Source organism: Canis aureus, chromosome 10 (genome assembly GCF_053574225.1).
Source record: "Canis aureus isolate CA01 chromosome 10, VMU_Caureus_v.1.0, whole genome shotgun sequence".
Lineage (NCBI taxonomy): Eukaryota > Metazoa > Chordata > Mammalia > Carnivora > Canidae > Canis > Canis aureus.
The window spans coordinates 60,280,341-60,299,640 of record NC_135620.1 but is presented as its reverse complement, the minus strand read 5'-3'; the positions used below and the strand labels follow the sequence as shown (position 1 = coordinate 60,299,640).

The following is a 19,300-nucleotide window of genomic DNA, read 5'->3' as shown; positions in this document are numbered from 1 at the left end:
ACACGTGCACAGACCAGCACATCTTACTGTACAATTAGTAGATTCCTGGTTTTCCTTGCAATGCAAGGACCACGAAATTCTAAACTTTTCTTATTCAGTGCCCAATCAGTGGAATCTCCTGAAGCAAGAAAGAATTTCCAGCATCCATACATGGGATGCTGTCTAGGGCCCCAGGGGGGACCCTTTCTCTTGCCGTTCATCCTTTATTTCGATTTTCCCTCCTTTTCAAATTCTCCGGCACACCAGCCTTACAGGGGCTGTTTGGGTTGTCAGAGAAGTTTTGCTCTGAGATACCTTTAAAAGAATGTTTTGAGGAAAACAGCATTCACTTTGCAACCTTCTTGGGAATTTTACTTAGCGAGAGCCTCTTCATCCCGAGGATTAAAGCAGGATGGAAACTTGAGCTCATGAATCAAAACAGCCCTCCAGAGTTAAAAGCAAGCTGTATTTGCATAACAATTTAGCAGCTCCAAACCGCAGGGCAAGGTCAGGTGAAATAAATTGCCAAGGTCACGGTTCTCTTGAAGGGGTATTGAAATTCAGAACTGCTGGTCCCCAGTCTTGCTGACCCCAAGGATGCGTCTCCTAATCTTCTAAAGGATACCAGGGCACCAAATAAATGTACTGTAGGCGTGGAAACCACGGGCCTGCCCTTAACTCTCCCTCTTGCTTTTAATTTCGGATGATTCAGATCCAGGAGGGAAGAGACCAAATCCTTACCCACGGACGTCACTGCATTACCATACAAATGAAAGAACTTAGCTAGAAACAGCGGTGTGGAGGGCTCTTGGTCTAAACTGGAAATTGTTGTTGATTGGGCTTGAAACTCCAAAAGCATTCTGAATCCCTTTAATTCCTTGTTCATAGAATTGCTTCACATTCACTTTTTACCTCTGGGAATCTAAGCACACAGGGAATCCTTAAACACCGCAGAGGCCCACGTGCCCGAGAGGAGGAGGCTGGGGGAGATGCAACGTGTAGATGATTCTGGCTTCGGTGCCCTTAAGCCAGAAGAACCTTTCAAGTGGCACATGGAAGAGGGGCTCGTTCAAATCACGGCTTCTTAGAGCCCATCCAAGGCTCCTGGGGCGCGACTCCGAATTCGGCTCCGAGTCCTCGCCCTCGCGGGTCGCTCGGAATTTCGCAGCCCGAGGCTGGTCGCGGCGGAGCGGCGCGGGCTTCCCGGGGGCGCATCTCGCCATCAGTGGGCGTTTAGCGCAGCCAAGCGACGGGCCGGCGCCAGGGCTCAGCAACAGGGAGGCGCCGGCTGAGGCGGGGAGAACTTTGCGCTCCGAGCAGAGCCACCCTTTGCTGGCCAGTCGCGTCGCTCCTCGGAGCAAGCAGGCGGCGGCGGCGGCGGCGGCGGCCACCGGGGAGCGGAGCAAGGATCGGGAGGAAAGATGAAGCCAGTGCCGGGGGGCCCCGCCAGAGGGTGGCCGGCGCTGGGGCGAGGAGGATTTGGCTTCTTTTTCGCACTCCGGGCGTGAACGCCTTCTCCGGCGCGACCCCAAGGAAATAAGAAGTGGGTCTCGCCTGGGCGGAAGGGGAAAAGCGAAGAATCCAAGTGAGCGCCGAGCCTCCCGGGTCGCGGTGGCCCCTCGGGACTCGGGCGCCCAGCCCAGCCCAGCCTCCCCGCGGGGCCGCCCTGCAGATGGGGCGGGCAGGGAGCGCGCGCCCAAGCCGCGGGTGAGCGGCGCCCGCCTGCCCGGCTCCTGCGGGGACCGGGCGGCCAGAGGATGCGAGGCGGAGGGACCTGGGCGCGCTAGGCTCCAACTTGCATGGCCCGGAGACCGCGTCGGCTCCTGGGAGCGCTGGGTCGCGCCGAGTGAGCGGCCCGCGGGACCTGGGGGCGGAGACCTTAGGCAGCGGCTGCAGGGGGGCGAGCCGGGCGCACGAGGGGGCGCGCTTTCTCCCTGCGGGTCTCAGTAATGAGGAGACTGAGTTTGTGGTGGCTGCTGAGCAGGGTCTGTCTGCTGCTGCCGCCGCCCTGCGCTCTGGTGCTGGCCGGGGTGCCCGGCTCCTCCTCGCACCCGCAGCCCTGCCAGATCCTCAAGCGCATCGGGCACGCGGTGAGGGTGGGCGCGGTGCACTTGCAGCCCTGGACCACGGCCCCCCGCGCCGCCAGCCGCGCTCCGGACGGCAGCCGGGCAGGCGCCCAGCGGGATGAACCCGAGCCAGGGACTTGGCGACCCCCGGCGCCCTCGCCGGGCGCACGTTGGTTGGGGAGCGCCCTGCATGGCCGGGGCCCGCCGCGCGCCCGGAAGCCCGGGGAGGGCGCGGGGGCCGAGACCCTGTGGCCTCGGGACGCCCTCCTCTTCGCCGTGGACAACCTGAACCGCGTGGAAGGTCTGCTGCCCTACAACCTGTCTCTGGAAGTGGTGATGGCCATCGAGGCGGGCCTGGGCGATCTGCCGCTCTTGCCCTTCTCCTCCCCCAGCTCGCCGTGGAGCAGTGACCCTTTCTCCTTCCTGCAGAGCGTGTGCCACACCGTGGTGGTGCAAGGGGTGTCGGCGCTGCTCGCCTTCCCCCAGAGCCAGGGCGAGATGATGGAGCTCGACTTGGTCAGCTCCGTCCTGCACATTCCGGTCATCAGCATCGTGCGCCGCGAGTTTCCGCGGGAGAGTCAGGTGAGAGGAGTGGGGAGCACTTTGGGGGCCGGGATCTTCTGGAGGGGAGGAGAGGAGAAAGGAGAAGGGTGAAGTCCGGAGGGACGTGGGGCTTTACAACTTTGGTATTGTTGAAAGATCGGACCGTATTCAGAGATGGTTGGCTGAAGGACCTCAGTAAAAGTAACATAAGACAGTTTAAGTGCGGATGGAAATAAAATAGGAGGTGGGGGTAGCAGATGGTAGGAAGGAAGTGGGGGAAATAAGCGAAAAAATACTCCTGTTTGGACTAGCTGAGGAAACCTAGTGGATGCCGGAGGGAAGGGGAAGTCAAAGTTCAGGACCCTGGAGAGCAATCGAGGTTCTGAAGGCCGGCGCGGGGGATGGGGATGGAAGATCCCTGACGGGGCTGGAGTCGGACTCCCCACAGGAACTGAGCATGTGGCGGGAAGAGCTGCATCAGCTCTGACTTCTTTACAAGGTGTGCCTGAGGCTTGGGCGGTGGTGTAAGGAAGAAAACATCCCTGAATTTCTATGAGTAAATAGGAAATCTGCACTAGTACAGAAGCAATAGGTAAAGAAGGGCGGTCAGTTACCCTTGGGCATTGCAATGCATTAGAATTATTATCTGATAGCGTAAAAACGGATGGGAGGACTCATTTGGGATTTTCTTTTTTTTTTTTTTTCTTTTTCTTTTTTTTTCTTTTTTCTTTTTTTTTTTTTTGTCCCTATCTTCTTTCTGTGTGATGTGGGCTCAAAGACTAGACTGGCTGTATGCAGTTGCTGTGTTCAGCCCATTTCTGTCTCAATTATCTGGGAATAAAGAAAGAAGAATCTAATGGTTTTGTTTCTTATGGGTTAAGAAGTTGAATATATTTTCAATAAAAAAAGCTATTTGTGAACTTACTGTTGATGACAATAATGATATAGATATTTAAAGAGAGGGTGGGGTCCTTTCAGGAATAGGATTTTGCTGCATTTTGTGCATTATTTTTTATCAAAATATCAAGCTTCATTAAGACTTGCCAGTATTTATGAAACTAGGCAAATGGTGTTGGCCCCATGATAAAGATTGAGAGACTAAGGAAAGTTTTGATCAGTGTACTAATAAAAGAGTCTAGACACTGGGGAATTTCTAACTCTACATATCCTTCTGCTATCCCTTTAGCTGGAAAAAAAAATATTTCTAATATCTTCCACTTTTGATATATATACAGAGATAAAAGCGAAAATGAGTAAGGCCAAATACAAGTGAAAAGTTTGATAGAATCTATGCATAAAATATCAAGAGAGTACTAAAGATCTCTTTTTCTAGAAAAATGAATCTTACATTTTTAATCTTAGGCAGGCTGGGCACTCGCTACTTTCAGCAGTTACCCTGAAGATTGCTATTTAATGCTGAACTATAGAGATTTGATCTGCAGAGTGCAGGCTAATTAACTTTTATCTAAAACATTTCCGTCACCTGAATCTGAATGACTGTAGGCAGCAGATGGGAAGGCAGGGAAAACACAGGTGCACAATGCTGCCAATGGCCAAAGTGTTATAAACATGAAATTGCATCCATAGGGTGCATCATTATTAATATATATGCAGAATCAGATTGAACGAAATGCAAGAGTCAGCATCACGTGATTCTCATCATTGCTTCTTTATTACCTAATACTTCATAAGTTGCCAATAGTGTTCACGGTCTCTAGACTCCTTTCCATTTGTAGATTGTTTGGCAGATCTTAAATAGCAAGAATTTTCCCCAAATTAGTGTTCCTTAGTTAGAAAGGAAATCGTGTTCCATGATGGATTTGTGCAGTACACAGCACATTACAACAAGGGGACCAGAGAAAACGATGAAGCAGCATCTAGAATCAGACAGCTTCACAGCTTTAGGACCACTGTGGGAACAGTCTTCCAGGGACAACCCTTACAAGCTGACAGTAAAATGAACACTCCGCCAAGCACATTTACTTCTGTACTTCAATTCAGAAATGTATTTTAAATCACTGTTGTCACTGTTATTTTCATGGCACACAGAGAGATGATTGTATTAATTCAGCTCTCGTTTGCCCAACTGACATGTTCTTTCATTTATCTTTGTATTTTAAATTCAAACATATCTAACTTGTCTCATTTTTAGTATATCATTTAAATGTCATTCTATAATGTTCTATATTAAGAATGTCCAACTTAATGCCAAGTCACTATAACATATAATTTTAGGATATGACCATAATCCCCTTTCAGCAAAAATAATAACTAATCTTTCCTTTGCTTCTACTAAAGAGTAGACCTTTCTCCCAACACTGTTGTGACTGAAAAAAAAGGAACAACTTTCAAAATATCAAAGAATGTAAGAGTCATTTTGTATTTTAAGATAGATAAATAAATAAATAAATAAATAAATAAATAAATAAATAAAATTGACTTAATTTAGCCACTGTTCTCATTGGATTCTACTGCCCAGTGACCTAATAGATTGGGCCCATGCCTGAATAAAGAATTCCAGAAGGAAGTGGACTTGTCTACACAACCAAGTAAAATAAAATTATGTCTTATTCAGACAAATCAAAATTGCTTGGAGCTTTAGTGGCAACAGTTTTCTCACTTTCTTTTGGGTTGATAATTTCCTTGATATGAAACATTTAATTAATAAATAGTGGTTTTGATAACATCCTGTCACAGTTCATGAATGGAAAGTGATACCACTGAAATAGTTTCTTTCACTAAATAAACACGTAAGGTCATCAGCTTGTGAGGAACCAACTTTCTTCAAGCAGGGAAATCCATTTTAAGTAAGATAATAAGCTACCCACTTTTAGTGGTAGTTTATTTTCTTACTACTAGTGGTAGTTTAGTGATATGTATTATTACTACATAATAAAAGCTTCATACAAAGATAGGATCAAAGCCTGTTCCCATCTAAAAATTCTGATTTTACTACACACCAGACCTCCACTTGAGGCTCACTCATTTATTAAAATGATAATTTCTTAGTTCTAAATTCTATTCCTGTGACCTTCAAATAATGATGCTGCATATGGATCCAGTTACATTTAAGGTTTTTTTAAAGGTTTTATTTATTTATTCACGAGAGACACAGAGAGAGAGAGGCAGAGACACAGGCAGAGGGAGAAGCAGGCTCCACGTAGGGAGCCTGACATGGGACTTGATCCCCGGACTCCAGGGTCACAGCCTGGGCCAAAGGCAGGTGCCAAACCACTGAGTCACCCAGGGATCCCCAGTTACATTTAAGTTATATGAAGTTCCCATAATTGTTCTTTCTTTCTCTTCCATCCCCATACTATCCTCTCTTCTAGGGTTCTTATATTGTTTCTCCAAAGTTGACTCCTCAAAATTTGCCCGTTGAGTTAGTGACAGATACAGATTTATTTCTAAAATGAATATCTCATGTTAATTCTATATTGGCCCATTAGGCAGAGTTAATGGAGTAATATAATTGGCTTAGGTCCAAACCCATACAATCAAAAACTGACTCAGGGCTCCAGGGTGGCTCAGTCAGTTGAGCAGTGGACTCTTGATTTCACCTCAGGTCATGTATGATCTTAGGGTCCTGAGACTGAGCTCCACATAGGCTCCCTGCTCAGTGAGGAATCTTCTTCTCTCCTTCTCCCTCTCCCTCTGCCCCTCCTCCAGGTCATGTGCGTGCTCTCTCTCTCTCTCTCTCTTTTGAAAGATTTTATTTATTTATTCATGAGAGACACACAGAGAGAGAGAAAGGCAGAGACACAGGCAGAGGGAGAAGCAGGCTCCATGCAGGGGGCCCGATGTGGAACTCGATCCTGGGTCTCCAGGATCATGCCCTGGGCTGAAGGCAGTGCTAAACTGCTGAGCCACCTGGGCTGCTCTCTCTCTCTCTCTCTCTCTCTTAAATACATAAATATTTTAAAAAATAAGTAAAAAACAAAAAGTGACTGTATTACTATTTTCAACTCCAGTTGAACATACCAACCATAGTTTGCCTGTCTCATTAACCATTGTATGCTAATTAATATGTTTATTCCCATGGATATCTAAGTGTTTTAGATGGTCCCTTTTCTCTGACAGCACAAGGATAAGCACTGAAGTCTATTTATTAGTTTGGCTAACACAGCACCACTTCTGTATGATAGAGGGACCAGAACAGTAATACCACTAAGGTACAGGCTTCCCCCACTATCTGAAAGAAAAGCATTCCTATGAAACCTTTTGTAAGCCAAACTGGCATAAAGTGAAGAGTATCCCCCCCTCTTTCCAGAAGTTAGTGTAATGCCACTTCAGTTTGAGGAAAGACCTACATTAGTACCTGTTTTCCCTAATGGAAAAAATTCAGAAGGGGATTTTCATTTTTATGAAAGCAAAGTGGCATAATGAGGAGTTTCAGAAAGTTGGGGATACCAGTAGTGCTCCTTTAGCCAAGGTTTTGCTTTCTGCTATCAATCATGGTCCAAAAGCAGATGATTTCTCCTTTGCCGACATAGTATCAAAAGGTCAATAGTAGCTTCCCGCTGAATCATAATGCCTACGTCTTTCTCCTCACTTCATCTTATCACATACGTATTTTATTATCTCACATCATCACAAGAAGAAGGTGAGTGCAAAAGAATAAGATAGCTTGAAAGAGGCCACATTCACATAATTTTTATTATAGCATATTGTTATAATTGTTGTTAATCTCTTACAGTGCCTAATTTATAAATTAAACTTTATCATAGGTATGTATGTGTAGAAAAAACCCCACAGTGTTTATAGTATAGGTTCTATCCATGGTTTCAGGCATTCACTGGGGGTCTTGGAACGTAGCCCCCATGGATAAGGAGGGACTACTATATATGACTTAGGTGAGTCATTAGGGGACAAGTAAAGGACATTTATTTTTAAAGTATCTGCTCTCAACTGTATTGGTTTTCCTTGACTTGCTTCATGCAAAGCACTGTTTTCTGTCCTCTGGGGGAAATATATTTCTTCTACACTTCATGATGAATGGCTGGTAGTAGCACCTAATTGTTGCTGACTTGAAGATAAATGATTTCAAATTAAATGTCAAGTGATACAAAACTTTTCTTGGAAGTGATCTTTTACAGATTTCTCTTGAGGAACGGAGACTTGGGATTAATTTGGAAGTTTTTATTTTCAATTTGGGGATTTTTTTTTCCTTTACAATACTTAAAAAAATTTTTTCCAGATAAATAGATCAGAAAAGATTACCAAAAAAAAAAAAAAAAAAAGAAAAGAAAAGATTACCATATACATTCACTGGTAATTAATCTGTCTCACTCACTTTCTTTGTGCCTACCACAGTATAGTCATACAGAATATTTGGTCTTGACCTTCTTTGACTATTCCATCTTGGAATTAATTTATGATTGAATCAACTGAACTAAGTATCTGAGTTCTCTGAAGGCCAGTTTCATTGTCTAATTCCTTAATGTTTTATCTTTTGGTGGTGTAGAATTCACAATGGATTTTGTGTCATTAGATTTTATTTCAAGAAAACTTCCAGTCAAATTCCAATAGTGTTGGTTAAAAGGGCACAATATAAAGGAAGGTATATTAAACAACAATCAAAAGGTTCTCAGGTTTCCTCTGCCTCTTACTGGCCATGTAATCTTGTCAAGTGCCTCTGTCTCTGAACATCTATGCTTATAATTCAAAAGAAGGTAATTACCCATCTGACAGAGTTGTTTTTTACATCAAATAAGAGATTGAAGTACTTTGGGAAAATTTATAATGCTAGCCAAACAACTGGTAGAGAAGTGTTTGTCTGATAAGAATCATCCAAGTCTTAATTCTTCACTAATTCTTATTAGTAGTTACCAATCAAATTGGAATGTGATTCACGGTGTAACATGTCTTCATCATCCACCTTTTTCTCTACTCCCTTATTTTCTTTCTCTTTAGAAAAAAAAAATGTAAGTAGGTTTAGCCTTCCCCACAAAAAGGAAAAAACAAAAAACAAAAAGAACTAGGCTTCTAAGTGCATTGTGCACTTGCCCCAAACTGGGATATGTGCCATAGGTACTATTTCTATAACGATGGAAAATTTTTACCTATTACACATCTAACACTATCTAGAGCCTTGGGTATTGCCATAGAAGCCTCAATAAGATGCCAAGGTTTTTCAGAAATGTTGATCTCTCACATTGGTTGTAAGTTTTTCCTATAAGCAAACTTAACAGTAATAGACTATTCATGAAAGTATGGACTCTTCACCTATTATATCACTAAGTACATTGGCTCATCTGATATTATTTTCATAGCAAGTTTTCTTGAAGAAAAAAGCAATGTGTTGGTTCATACTGGCACAAGCTCCTTATCTCATGGACAGATGACAAAGAGTTGCACACCAGCTACTTTGGGTACCATTGCTGTAGATAATTTTGCCGGGGCTCTCATAGCAAGGTATTGTGCATTTTGGTGACATCACTAAATGTAGAGATGAGAATCTCATTGTCTTTTGTCTTGACTACTCTAGCTACTGCCACTCACATACACAGAAAAGTAAAGGAAGTGTACAACACCAGAAATGTGATGCTGAATCTATAAAACTAAGCAAGAAAGAAGAAAGGACATCTCAGCATCTACCACATTGTTTTTTGAGTGAATGCACGAATAACAAACTAATGGAAATCTTTAAGCCACTTGTTTGTCTTTCTCAGATCTTTTCTTTATGGGATCATGGGAGAAAAAATCAATGGGGAAAAGATAAACAAGGAGTAACTTACCTCTCTCGCCACATCCCTCCCCTTGACCCAATCTAAAACTTCAGCCACATTTTCAGGTCTCCTTCTGAAAGTGTAAGATTCAGTCACTTTCAAGGGGACACCATGATCTCCTGCATTGAGGGAGAAGATTGATTATACAGACCTACTCTGGTATTGTGTCAACTGGACTAAATACTGACGCTGAAAAGCTAGTATCTGGTTGGCCAGGAATAGTCTACTGGTAGAGATGAGCCTTCAAAGATTCAAGTGCTGAAGAATTAAACAGAATGCCTTCTTTTTCAGTCAGGTTGAATTATGCGCCATTGTTTTTCATTTGAGTCATAGATTTAGGAAAATACTCCATCATATATGTTTTTACAGCATTTGTGCTTTTTCAGGCCTTCTTCACAAATGTGTTCACAGAATCCTTCAAACAGTCCTATGAGGTAGAAAACAATACATACAACATACAGAGTACTAGAGAGACCTATGCATTCTGAGAAGTGAGAAGTCATCAAGAAGAAAAACAGACTATTAGCTCCTTCTAAATTCAGTGTATTTGTTAGCCTACAATCCAAGAACAAACTGGATCCATCACTGCTTTTGAATTAAGTAAGAAGGGAAAATAAATAAGAGAGATATCTACAAGTTTGATTGTTAAACGCATATTTCATACTAAATAACCAATAATAGGAATTGACTTAAATGAATCATGGTAGATCTTTACAATGGAGTTCTAATACCCATTCAAATGAAAATATATTGACAGAGATATAGAAAAAATTTTATATAATGTATATAAAGTATGACCTTGATCCTGGAAAATACAAAGTCTTGGATTTTATTTATAAAAATGATAATAGAGCCCATTTTTTCCCTATCTGTGCTTTTTTTAATTTTTAAGACTTTTTAAATTTATTTTATAATTTTAGGATTGTATTTATTTGTTTGTTTATTTATTTATTTATTTATTTATTCATGAGAGACACAGAGAGAGAGAGAGAGGCAGAGACACAGGCAGAGGGAGAAGCAGGCTCCATGCAGGGAGCCCAATGTGGGACTCAATCCCGGGACTCCAGGATCATGCTCTGAGCCAAAGGCAGATGTTCAACCGCTGAGCCACCCAGGCATCCCGATGTGCTTCTTTAAAAAAAAAAAAAAAAAGTATGTATTACCTATATGAATAAAAATGTTAAGAGAAAAATGATGAGTTAGCTTCACATTTCTTCACCAATGCTTTGATACTTCAATATGAAAGTATAGATTATAGGAAAATAAATTGTAGAGTAAGTTAGATTTAACAAAGTCCTTTCACATCTATTTTTTTTTCATTTTATCCTCATAGTTAACTTTGTGAGGTGAGCAAGACAAATAGTATGTATTACCTTTATTTTGCAAATGAGACAATAGTAACATAAAGGAGAGAAATACAAAGTAGGAATTAGGAGATTTTTTTAAATACAGACCTATATTTGAACCTTAGGTTTACAACTTTCTAGACATCTTACCTGGGGAAATATATCTCAATTTCTTGATCCATAAAATATGACGATCTCCTAAAGTTGTGGTGAGGATGACACCATGTATGCAAAGTTCTAAGTATAGTACCTTAGAACACTATGTGTTCTTATTATGATAATGGTCATTCTTTTAATATAAATTGTTGATGTGACAAAACTAAAATTATCTGGATAAGAACTCAAATATTCTGGGTTGCTCTCCAGAGTATTTCTATATCCATTTTCTTTTTTTTTTCTTTAAGATTTATTTATTCCAGAGAGAGAGAGAGAGAGAGAGTATGAATAGAGGGGAGAGAGTCAGAGGGAGAGGGACTGAATCTCAAGAAAACTCCTGCTGAGCATGGAGCTGACCCTGGGGCTCAATCTCACAACCCAGAGATCATGATCTGAGTCAAAACCAAGAGGTTGATGCTCATGTGACTGAGCCAACCCAATGCCCCTCTATATGCATAGGACATTCAAGCTTAGGAGATCCAGTTCCACTAGGCCAACCCTAAGAAAAACAAAGAAATCTGCTGTTTTAAAACCTCACTTAAGAGTTCCATTCACTGAAGTTTAGGCGTATGTAAAGTTGGTTAGCAAAAAAGTGAACTTTGAGGTCTGGTTTCAACTACTTGCATCTTTCTACTGGTTCCGAATGATAGGATCTTTGGATCAGTTACATTAGAGGTAAAAAATAATGTTCATTTCTATTCATTGGTGTGAGGAACTCATAATTCTTGCCTTATCTACTACTCTAATTTCCCCTAGGAACCTCCCAGAAATTATACTTAAGGAACAGTAGAACCATGAGCCAGTTGATATTTTAGACTTCTTGGGGGAAATAAGGTTGTTAAGAGTAGAGTCTTAATTTGGCATGGATTCAAGGTTTACAAATTTCCCCTGTTCCATATAAGCTTTATATATATTAATGTAACTGACTTGTGGCATATATTAGCTCAAAAGTTTAGTGACAATAACACTATTATACACTAAGATTTACAGAAAAAGGATACCCATGAGGCAAACTGTATTTTATTGAATACTGACTGTATCAAAACTGTTTGATGCATACAATTTTAAGGGACCTTTTACATGCATATTGCTGTTCTGATTATAAAAGTAATGCATATATATGCACTACTCACCATGGGTGTCCACAGATGACCTTGAGTAACATATTGATGTATTTTATTCTCTTGAGGCTCTTTGTTTAAAATTTTCAAAAACCATTGGGTACAATTAAAGAAAGCCCTCTTGTCGGTCCAACTAGGCATTGCTGTCAAAGGATAAGAGAAAGGAAAATCCTTTTTTTTTTTTTTTTTTTTTAATTTTCTAAAAACTCAGAGTTGACAGGACTTTCTGAATCTTGGGCACTCTGAGTTGATGGTATTTCTATATTAAAAGGTGGTAGTTTCCTTTGTATTTGCAATCTTGCTTTATATTTTCAACATTTTGCAAGTGACTGAGTCTGTACAGTTCCGAACAATGGCTCAGTCTGGATCTTTCAGTACCATTCCTAAGAATGGCTTGGAAATGGGTTGCCACTATCTCTTCTCAGCTAGGGGTGGTCATTAGCAGAACTTTCAGCGTCAAGCACTTTGATAGTTGCAAAACCTGCATACAATTTATTGGTGTTTTTTGTATGGAAAGCCTCAACTCAAAGCCAAGCAACAATTGGGTTAATACTCTCCAGATTAAAAACGTTAAAAATTTATTCCCATAAAGCAAAGTGAGATGCTCAGCATGTCTTCATGTAACAGAATCACAATCTGGCTATTGCGGAATTCTATTTGTTCAGTCCCAACCAGAGGTACTTAAGTGGGGATTCCATTAAACAAAGAATTTGCTTCTGTCTATTGTGAATTCAATAGGTTCAGATGGAGAGCTGTCATTGTTTTGATGCTATACAAGAAATTAATTTGAGTCACCTCACACACTGTGTTACACACTTAAAAAAAATGCTTCAATGTATACCTGAAAATGAATAATAAATCCATGCCTGAGTTAATCCAGTGTGCCTTCACTTGGTCGCAGGCACAGAGAGCCATCTAGTGGCCCCTAAAATACGGCTTTGGCTTTAAGTTAAAGCATCCTAGAAATCCAGCCTGACAAGGCAAGAGAAGGATTCCAAACAGCTTTTCGTCTATGTCCTATTCTTTTGACTGTGGGGAATCTAGGTTAATCCATCACAGAAAAGACCTTCTTTCTGCCTTCTAAGAAGATCCAACAATTTCTGCTGTTTGGCCACCATATCTATAATTGCGATTAGAAACCTTAAAGATACCTGAAAGTATATGTCTCAAAGTGTGGAGAGGCAAACGTGAACGACTTTTACTAACTTTAGCAAGGCGGAGTGGTTAATTATTGTAGTAGGTATATTTACTATCACTTTGGTTTATAATGCAACTTGAAAAGATGTGTCCATTTTATTGTGTTAGGCATATCCTTTGCTCCTTCTTTCTAATTATTAAAAAAGGTATGTTCTTTGTGGATAATCACAATAATAAAAAAATGCCAAAGAGTAAAATAAAAATCACACACAAGCCCACAATCCAAGGATCTAGACATATGTATATATTATAAAATTGGGAATCGTGCTATTTTATGATTTTTAACTTGCATATTATAAGCATCTTCCCAAGTCATTAATAATTTTTCATTATTTTATTGGCAATAATTTAATTATTTGTTTATCCAAAGGCAAATTACCCACTACATTTCATTTGTTTAGCCCCTTGTTTGAATCCAAGTTATTTCCCACAAAAAAAATCAATAACTAATGGGTCTTTACCAGACTTGTTCTCTTTAACATTCTTTAGTTTTTGGTCCTGTGGAACACTCTGCTTGAGTTCTGGGACATCATCAAGGTTGTTTCTGGGAGCGGGGGTTTCGGCCCTTTCATTATCTTTTGTGCTTTTTGTCTTTGAGCCCTTGTGGTAATAATCCTAGAGCTGAGCTGTCCAGTAAGATAGCTGCTAGCTCTGTATGGATACTGAAGTTTTAATTAAAATGATGTAAAATTTGAAAGTCAGTTTCTCAGGTGCTCTAAGGGCTCAGTGGCACATGTAGGTACTGGCTACTGAATTTGACAGCACAGATAGACAACATCTTCTATCTTCATTGAAAGTTCTGTTGGATATCTCTATTGCTGTCAGGGTATGTAGTTGTAAGAAACAGAAACTCACTCTAAGGAGCTCAAAAGTGAGGGGTTTGTGCTGGAAACTACAAAACATGATCAGGAACTGAATTGCAGGAGGTCCAGCTAGCCTGCACTCCTGGAAAGTGCTGGGGCAGCTACTACCTTCCCTTCCATCCCCTGGGGTCCAAAGATCCTCTCTTGGCTTCTCACTTCACATCTGCTCCATCCTTCTCTCCAGATACCAGCTTCTTCCTCTGCCCTGCCATAACTCCTGCATGGAAGTGGTTTCAATTTACCATGACAGGATGTAGCCTGAACTTGGTAGGACTTTCAACTTTAATCATCTATGTGTTTTGTATCTCTTAGTTCACATTCTGCAGATGTTTAATGAGCCAAAACAAATCATTGCTTCCCCCTCCATCTCAAGTTATACACCTTTCCTTAATCCAATCAGCAACGGCCAGATTTCTGAGTTAAGTGTTCAGTATAAGCCTTAGAATACAGCAGTAAATAAAATAGCAAAACTCCTGTTCTCAAAGAATTTACATTCCAGCAAGGGAGACAGACAATAAGATACACCAACATAAATATAATATTTTTAAAAGATTTTATTTATTTATTCATGAAAGACACACAGAGAGAGGCAGAGACCCAGGCAGAGGGAGAAGCAGGCTCCATGCAGGGAGCCTGATGTGGGACTCGATCCCAGAACTGGGATCACGCTCTCAACCAAAGGCAGATGCTCAACCGCTGAGCCACCCAGGAGTCCCTAAATATAACATTTTTAAGCAGAGGCAAGTGCAATGGAGAAAAAAATGAAGCAGGGTAAAGGATGAGAGAATAACTGGTTAGTCGGGCCGCCCGGGGTGGCTCAGTGGTTTAGCGCCGCCTTCAGCCCAGGGTGTGATCCTGGAGACCGGGGATCGAGTCCCACGTCGGGCTCCCTGCATGGAGCCTGCTTCTCCCTCTGCCTGCATCTCTGCCTCTCTCTCTCTCTAATAAATAAATAAAATATTTAAAAAAGATTTAAAAAAATAACTGGTTAGTCACTAAGTCCTGTCTGAAGAGATGACACCTGACCAGAGAATGAAGAAGCGAATCATGCAAATTTCTAAGGGAAGGGCATTACAAGCAGAGAGAACAAAAGTACAAAACCTCTGAGGTAGGAATGAGCATAGCAATAAAAATTTGTTGAATAAATGAATAAATGGACTATCCCAAGGTACCAGCCATTATAACATTTGTCAGTGGCACATTTTCAAAGAAGGTAAATTTCCTAAGGTTTAGATTACTGAATTTGTCTTCTTGCATATGGCAATACCAGGAATTTCTAACTGGGATTTCCAGTTATATCTCGCATTGTCACCTTAAACTCAAAATATTTAAAGATACCCAAGGGTGGCATTCCCTCTCACCTATAACAGGAATTCTCCTCTTGGACCTCTCTCTTTTCTTCTCATCAGGCTCTGTTGCCTTCTTTAGTATATTTCCCATATCTTCATCTTTCCTTCTTTTCACAAGACATTAGCTCCTTCTGCCAACACTCTTGAATAGTCTCTCTAACTCTATTTCTTTCCTCCAAACCATTCTGCACACTACTGCTAGATAAATCTTTTGAAAGCAAAACAACTTTCATCTATTTATTCATTCTTCATTTTTTATTCAACAAACACTTACCAAGTATAATGCACTAAGCTTCATGCTACCTCCCTGCTGGAAAGCCATTTTATCGTGGCAGTGTTATCATTCTTCTTCCATGCCCTAACACTCCTGAGGGATGAAACACACCTTAATAACAATGATTCACTACAAGAGTAATTCCCAGAATTGGAGCAGGGTACACCATGCTTAAGAGAATGTATCAGACTCTCCAAGTTTTGGGAGTATAGTCCAAAAAAGCCTTCCATCCCCCACTCTCAAGATCCTGACATGCCCCCCCTGAAGCTAGGGAGACATAGGTTAATAGTTAGCAAATTGATAGAACCTGGTCCTCAAGACCTTTCACAATGTGCAAATAACTCTTTCCAATTCATGACATCCTTCTGAGATACAGATACAGATGTCCAGAAAGCATAAGATCTCTAGAAATAGAAATATGTGTGTGTGACTTTTAAAAAATCAATACATGTAAGTTATTATATTAAAAAGCATTTCTCTATTATACATTTATATAGAAAGACAGATATATACTCAAGTTGTCACAATTTGCAGATGAATTAAGCTCCTATTTAGAATTGATTTTTCCATTGAAACAATGTTATCTGTGGCTGTTAAGACCTCAGGCCAGGCCACAAAATCCTCTTTGGCCCATACTACGACAGGATTCTATTAGTTCTGTAGACACTAAGCCCTAGCTGTTACAGGCTTTTTCTGTTTGAGACCAAGCTGGGGCGGGGGGGGGGGGGGGGGCGGGGGCGGGTATGGAGTGAGGAGGAAAGCCAGAAGACCTGGCTTTCAATGAGAATGCCAGAGTAATCTGTACAGTTTTGGAAAACTTCTCTGAGTCTCCATTTTTCTATTACAAATTATAAATAGTTGCTCATTAAGCAGGGGTTGGTGGAGTGTACCTACTATGCTATTTTAAAGAATTGATATGAGTTTCAGCAAGTTAATATACGTAAAAACATTTTCTACATTCAGACTTAAAAAACAGATGAGGGGCACCTGGGTGGCTCAGTCGATGAAGTATCTGACTCTTGATTTCCGCTCAGGTCATGATCTCAGGGTGGAGAGATTGAGCCCTGCATCAGTCTCCCTGCTCACTGGGGAGTCTGCTTGAGATTCTCTCTCTCCCTCTCCCTGTGCCCTCCCTCCATTCCTACCCCCTACTGCACACTCACATCTCTCTCTCCCTAAAATAAATAAATAAATCTTTAAAAAAAATGAGAAGCATTCTTATTGAAGCATCTTTTTAGTCAGGTAAACATTCCCAGTTCCACTTTGGGAAAGCCAGGACTAATCTTTCCCAGTACTAATGTAACACTGGGAATAGCCCGTCCTTGTCTTGTCCTTCTGCACTGAACCAGAGTGGTCATGCTGTAACTCCTCAACGGTCAGCAGCAGCTGGAAGGGGAGGAGAGGAGAGCAGGGCAGTTTCACACTTTCCAAACAGAGACTTGAAAAGTGCTTCTTCTGAATGTCCCTAGCGTCAGGTGCTTGTCTTAGGCCTAAGGAGGAAAGAAAGGAGCTTTGAGGAGCTGACAGGGTAGCAAAGTGACAGCCAGGACACAGGTTAGAATGAGAGACACTTTGGAAATCTGATATTAAAGCTCAGATTGGCCACTTACATTCATAAAAAACACATTAGTTCAGATTTAAGATTTCATCGGTTTCTAAGTAATATTTCATGATTCATTGGTATCCTGGAAAATAATCAAATCTCACTCTAACCTTCATTCCAAGTCTGCCTTTAACATTTGCTGGGCAGCAGTTGTGTAAAAATCTTTCAATTCCATGTTTCAGAATTACTTCTGGATTCAGCCCCTCACAGGCCTGGAGAACCTTTAGGATCCCCTTTGTGCAAAGTAATGCAGGGAAAGATCAGGAATAAACCAACAGGCTCAACCTCAGCCACACCATCCGTGCCTCCAGTATTTCATTGTCCTCCTAGCTGACTTCTCTGCCTCCATTTTGGCTCTTCCAGGACAGTCTCCAAGCTGCTGTCTGAAAGAGAGATGGTTCACTGGCCACCTTACCCCCCCGCCTCCTCCCTAAAAACGACATCATTGTTGCCTGGTTCAGGCACAATGTGTACTGAATTTATAACTTATGCTGTATTTCGACATCACCTATAGCTACTTTTTATTTTATTTTTTTAAGATTTTATTTATTTATTTGACAGAGAAAGAGAGAAGGTACACACACACACACACACACACACAAGCAGGGGGAGCAGCAGAGGGAGAGGGAGAAGCAGACTCCTTGCTGAGCAGGGAGCCTGATGCAGGGCTCATTCCCAGGACCCTGGGATCATGACCCGAGCCACAAGGCAGATGCTTAACCCAGGCACCCCTGCAACTAATTTTTTAAATTACTGTTTTACTTCAATAAATTTATTTTTTAAAATCTTTTTATGGTGATATCAGTGAAGAACCAGTCCCCCTTGCCATAAATAGAAAAAAGTACACAACGAGATAAGTACACCGTGAAAACAAAATCATTCTAGCTAGGTAGCCTTGCCTGAGCTCTTCTTTAAATGGGAACATTTCCAGGTGTTAGGGAAGTGTTAAAGGCACACTGACACCAAATGGAGGCTTTCTCCTGGATTTAGCAGAAGGATTAAATACTAATTGAAAAGGGATTAACTTTCTCACTGTGTGAGTCAGTGTTACTTAATGTCAAGCCCCTGATCAACCTAAGATTTTCTCATGAACCACCTCCACTCTGCCAGCCTCTAACCTATAGGTTGAATTCTTTTTTTTTTTTAATATTTTATTTATTTATTCATGAGAGACCCAAAGACAGAGGCAGAGACATAGACAGAGGGAGAAGCAGACTTTTCGCGCGGGGAACCTGATGTGGGACTTGATCCCAGGACCCCAGGATCAAGGCCTGAGTGAAAGGCAGATGCTCAACCACTGAGCCACCCAGGTGCCCCTATAGGCTGAATTCTAAGCAGCCTAGGGCAGGCATTCAGGACCTTTCATTATCCGAGTCTTGCTTAACTCTCCTCATTTCTTCTTGATACTAACCCTTAGCCCTTGCACTCTGCTCAGCAATGCTGAAAGGCACAATCTTGTTCCAAACCTGGGCACATGCTGTTCTCAATGCTCTTTCCCCCTTGTGTCTGCCTGAAACTCCTATTCGACCTCCTGATCTTGGCTTATATATCACCTGTGCACAGGTCACTGCTCATCCTTTCCCTACCACAGTTAACCACTTCTGTGTGACATTTCTACTTTGCACATTCTTCTTTACTAGATCTATCAGATAGACATGTAATTATTTATTTACCTGCATATCTCTCTCCTCCACTAAATTAAACCCTAAGCTTCTGGTACGGTGCATGGCTCATAATAGAAATGCTCAGTGACTATTGTTTAAACTGAATGAGTGATCCATTTCCATCCCTTCCAGTGTAATAGAATTAAGTATAACACCTGTGGAAAACCCACTGACTGTTCAGGTGGGATGATGTGAACCTAAGAAAGTGTATCACCTTATGAAAAAGGATCCTCATTCACTGTGGTGGAGAGAGTTCTTGACCACCCAGAATTTACTGTTATGTAGAAAAAGCTGGTAGAGTAAGGCCTTGAGGAAATTGATTTCATAAGAAGTAGAAAACCTGTTTCTACTACCCTATTAAGCTTTTTATGCATCCTTCATTGTCCACAAATCGCTTTTCAATTTCCTGGA

The 19,300-nt window shown here is 41.5% G+C and overlaps 1 protein-coding gene across 2 annotated transcripts in view; it reads left to right on the top strand.

Moving 5' to 3' along the window:
* Positions 1-741: 741 nt before the first annotated feature.
* Positions 742-19,300, top strand: part of GRIN3A (glutamate ionotropic receptor NMDA type subunit 3A) — a 151,189-nt gene continuing 132,630 nt past the window's right edge. Inside the window, exon 1 of one of the 2 annotated variants that reach the window (XM_077912748.1) lies at positions 742-2,627. In XM_077912748.1, coding sequence (XP_077768874.1) covers positions 1,929-2,627 — 699 coding nt within the window. In that variant the 5' untranslated portion in view covers positions 742-1,928. The remainder of the gene's footprint in view (positions 2,628-19,300) is intronic. The other variant, XM_077912747.1, reaches the window with a different exon arrangement.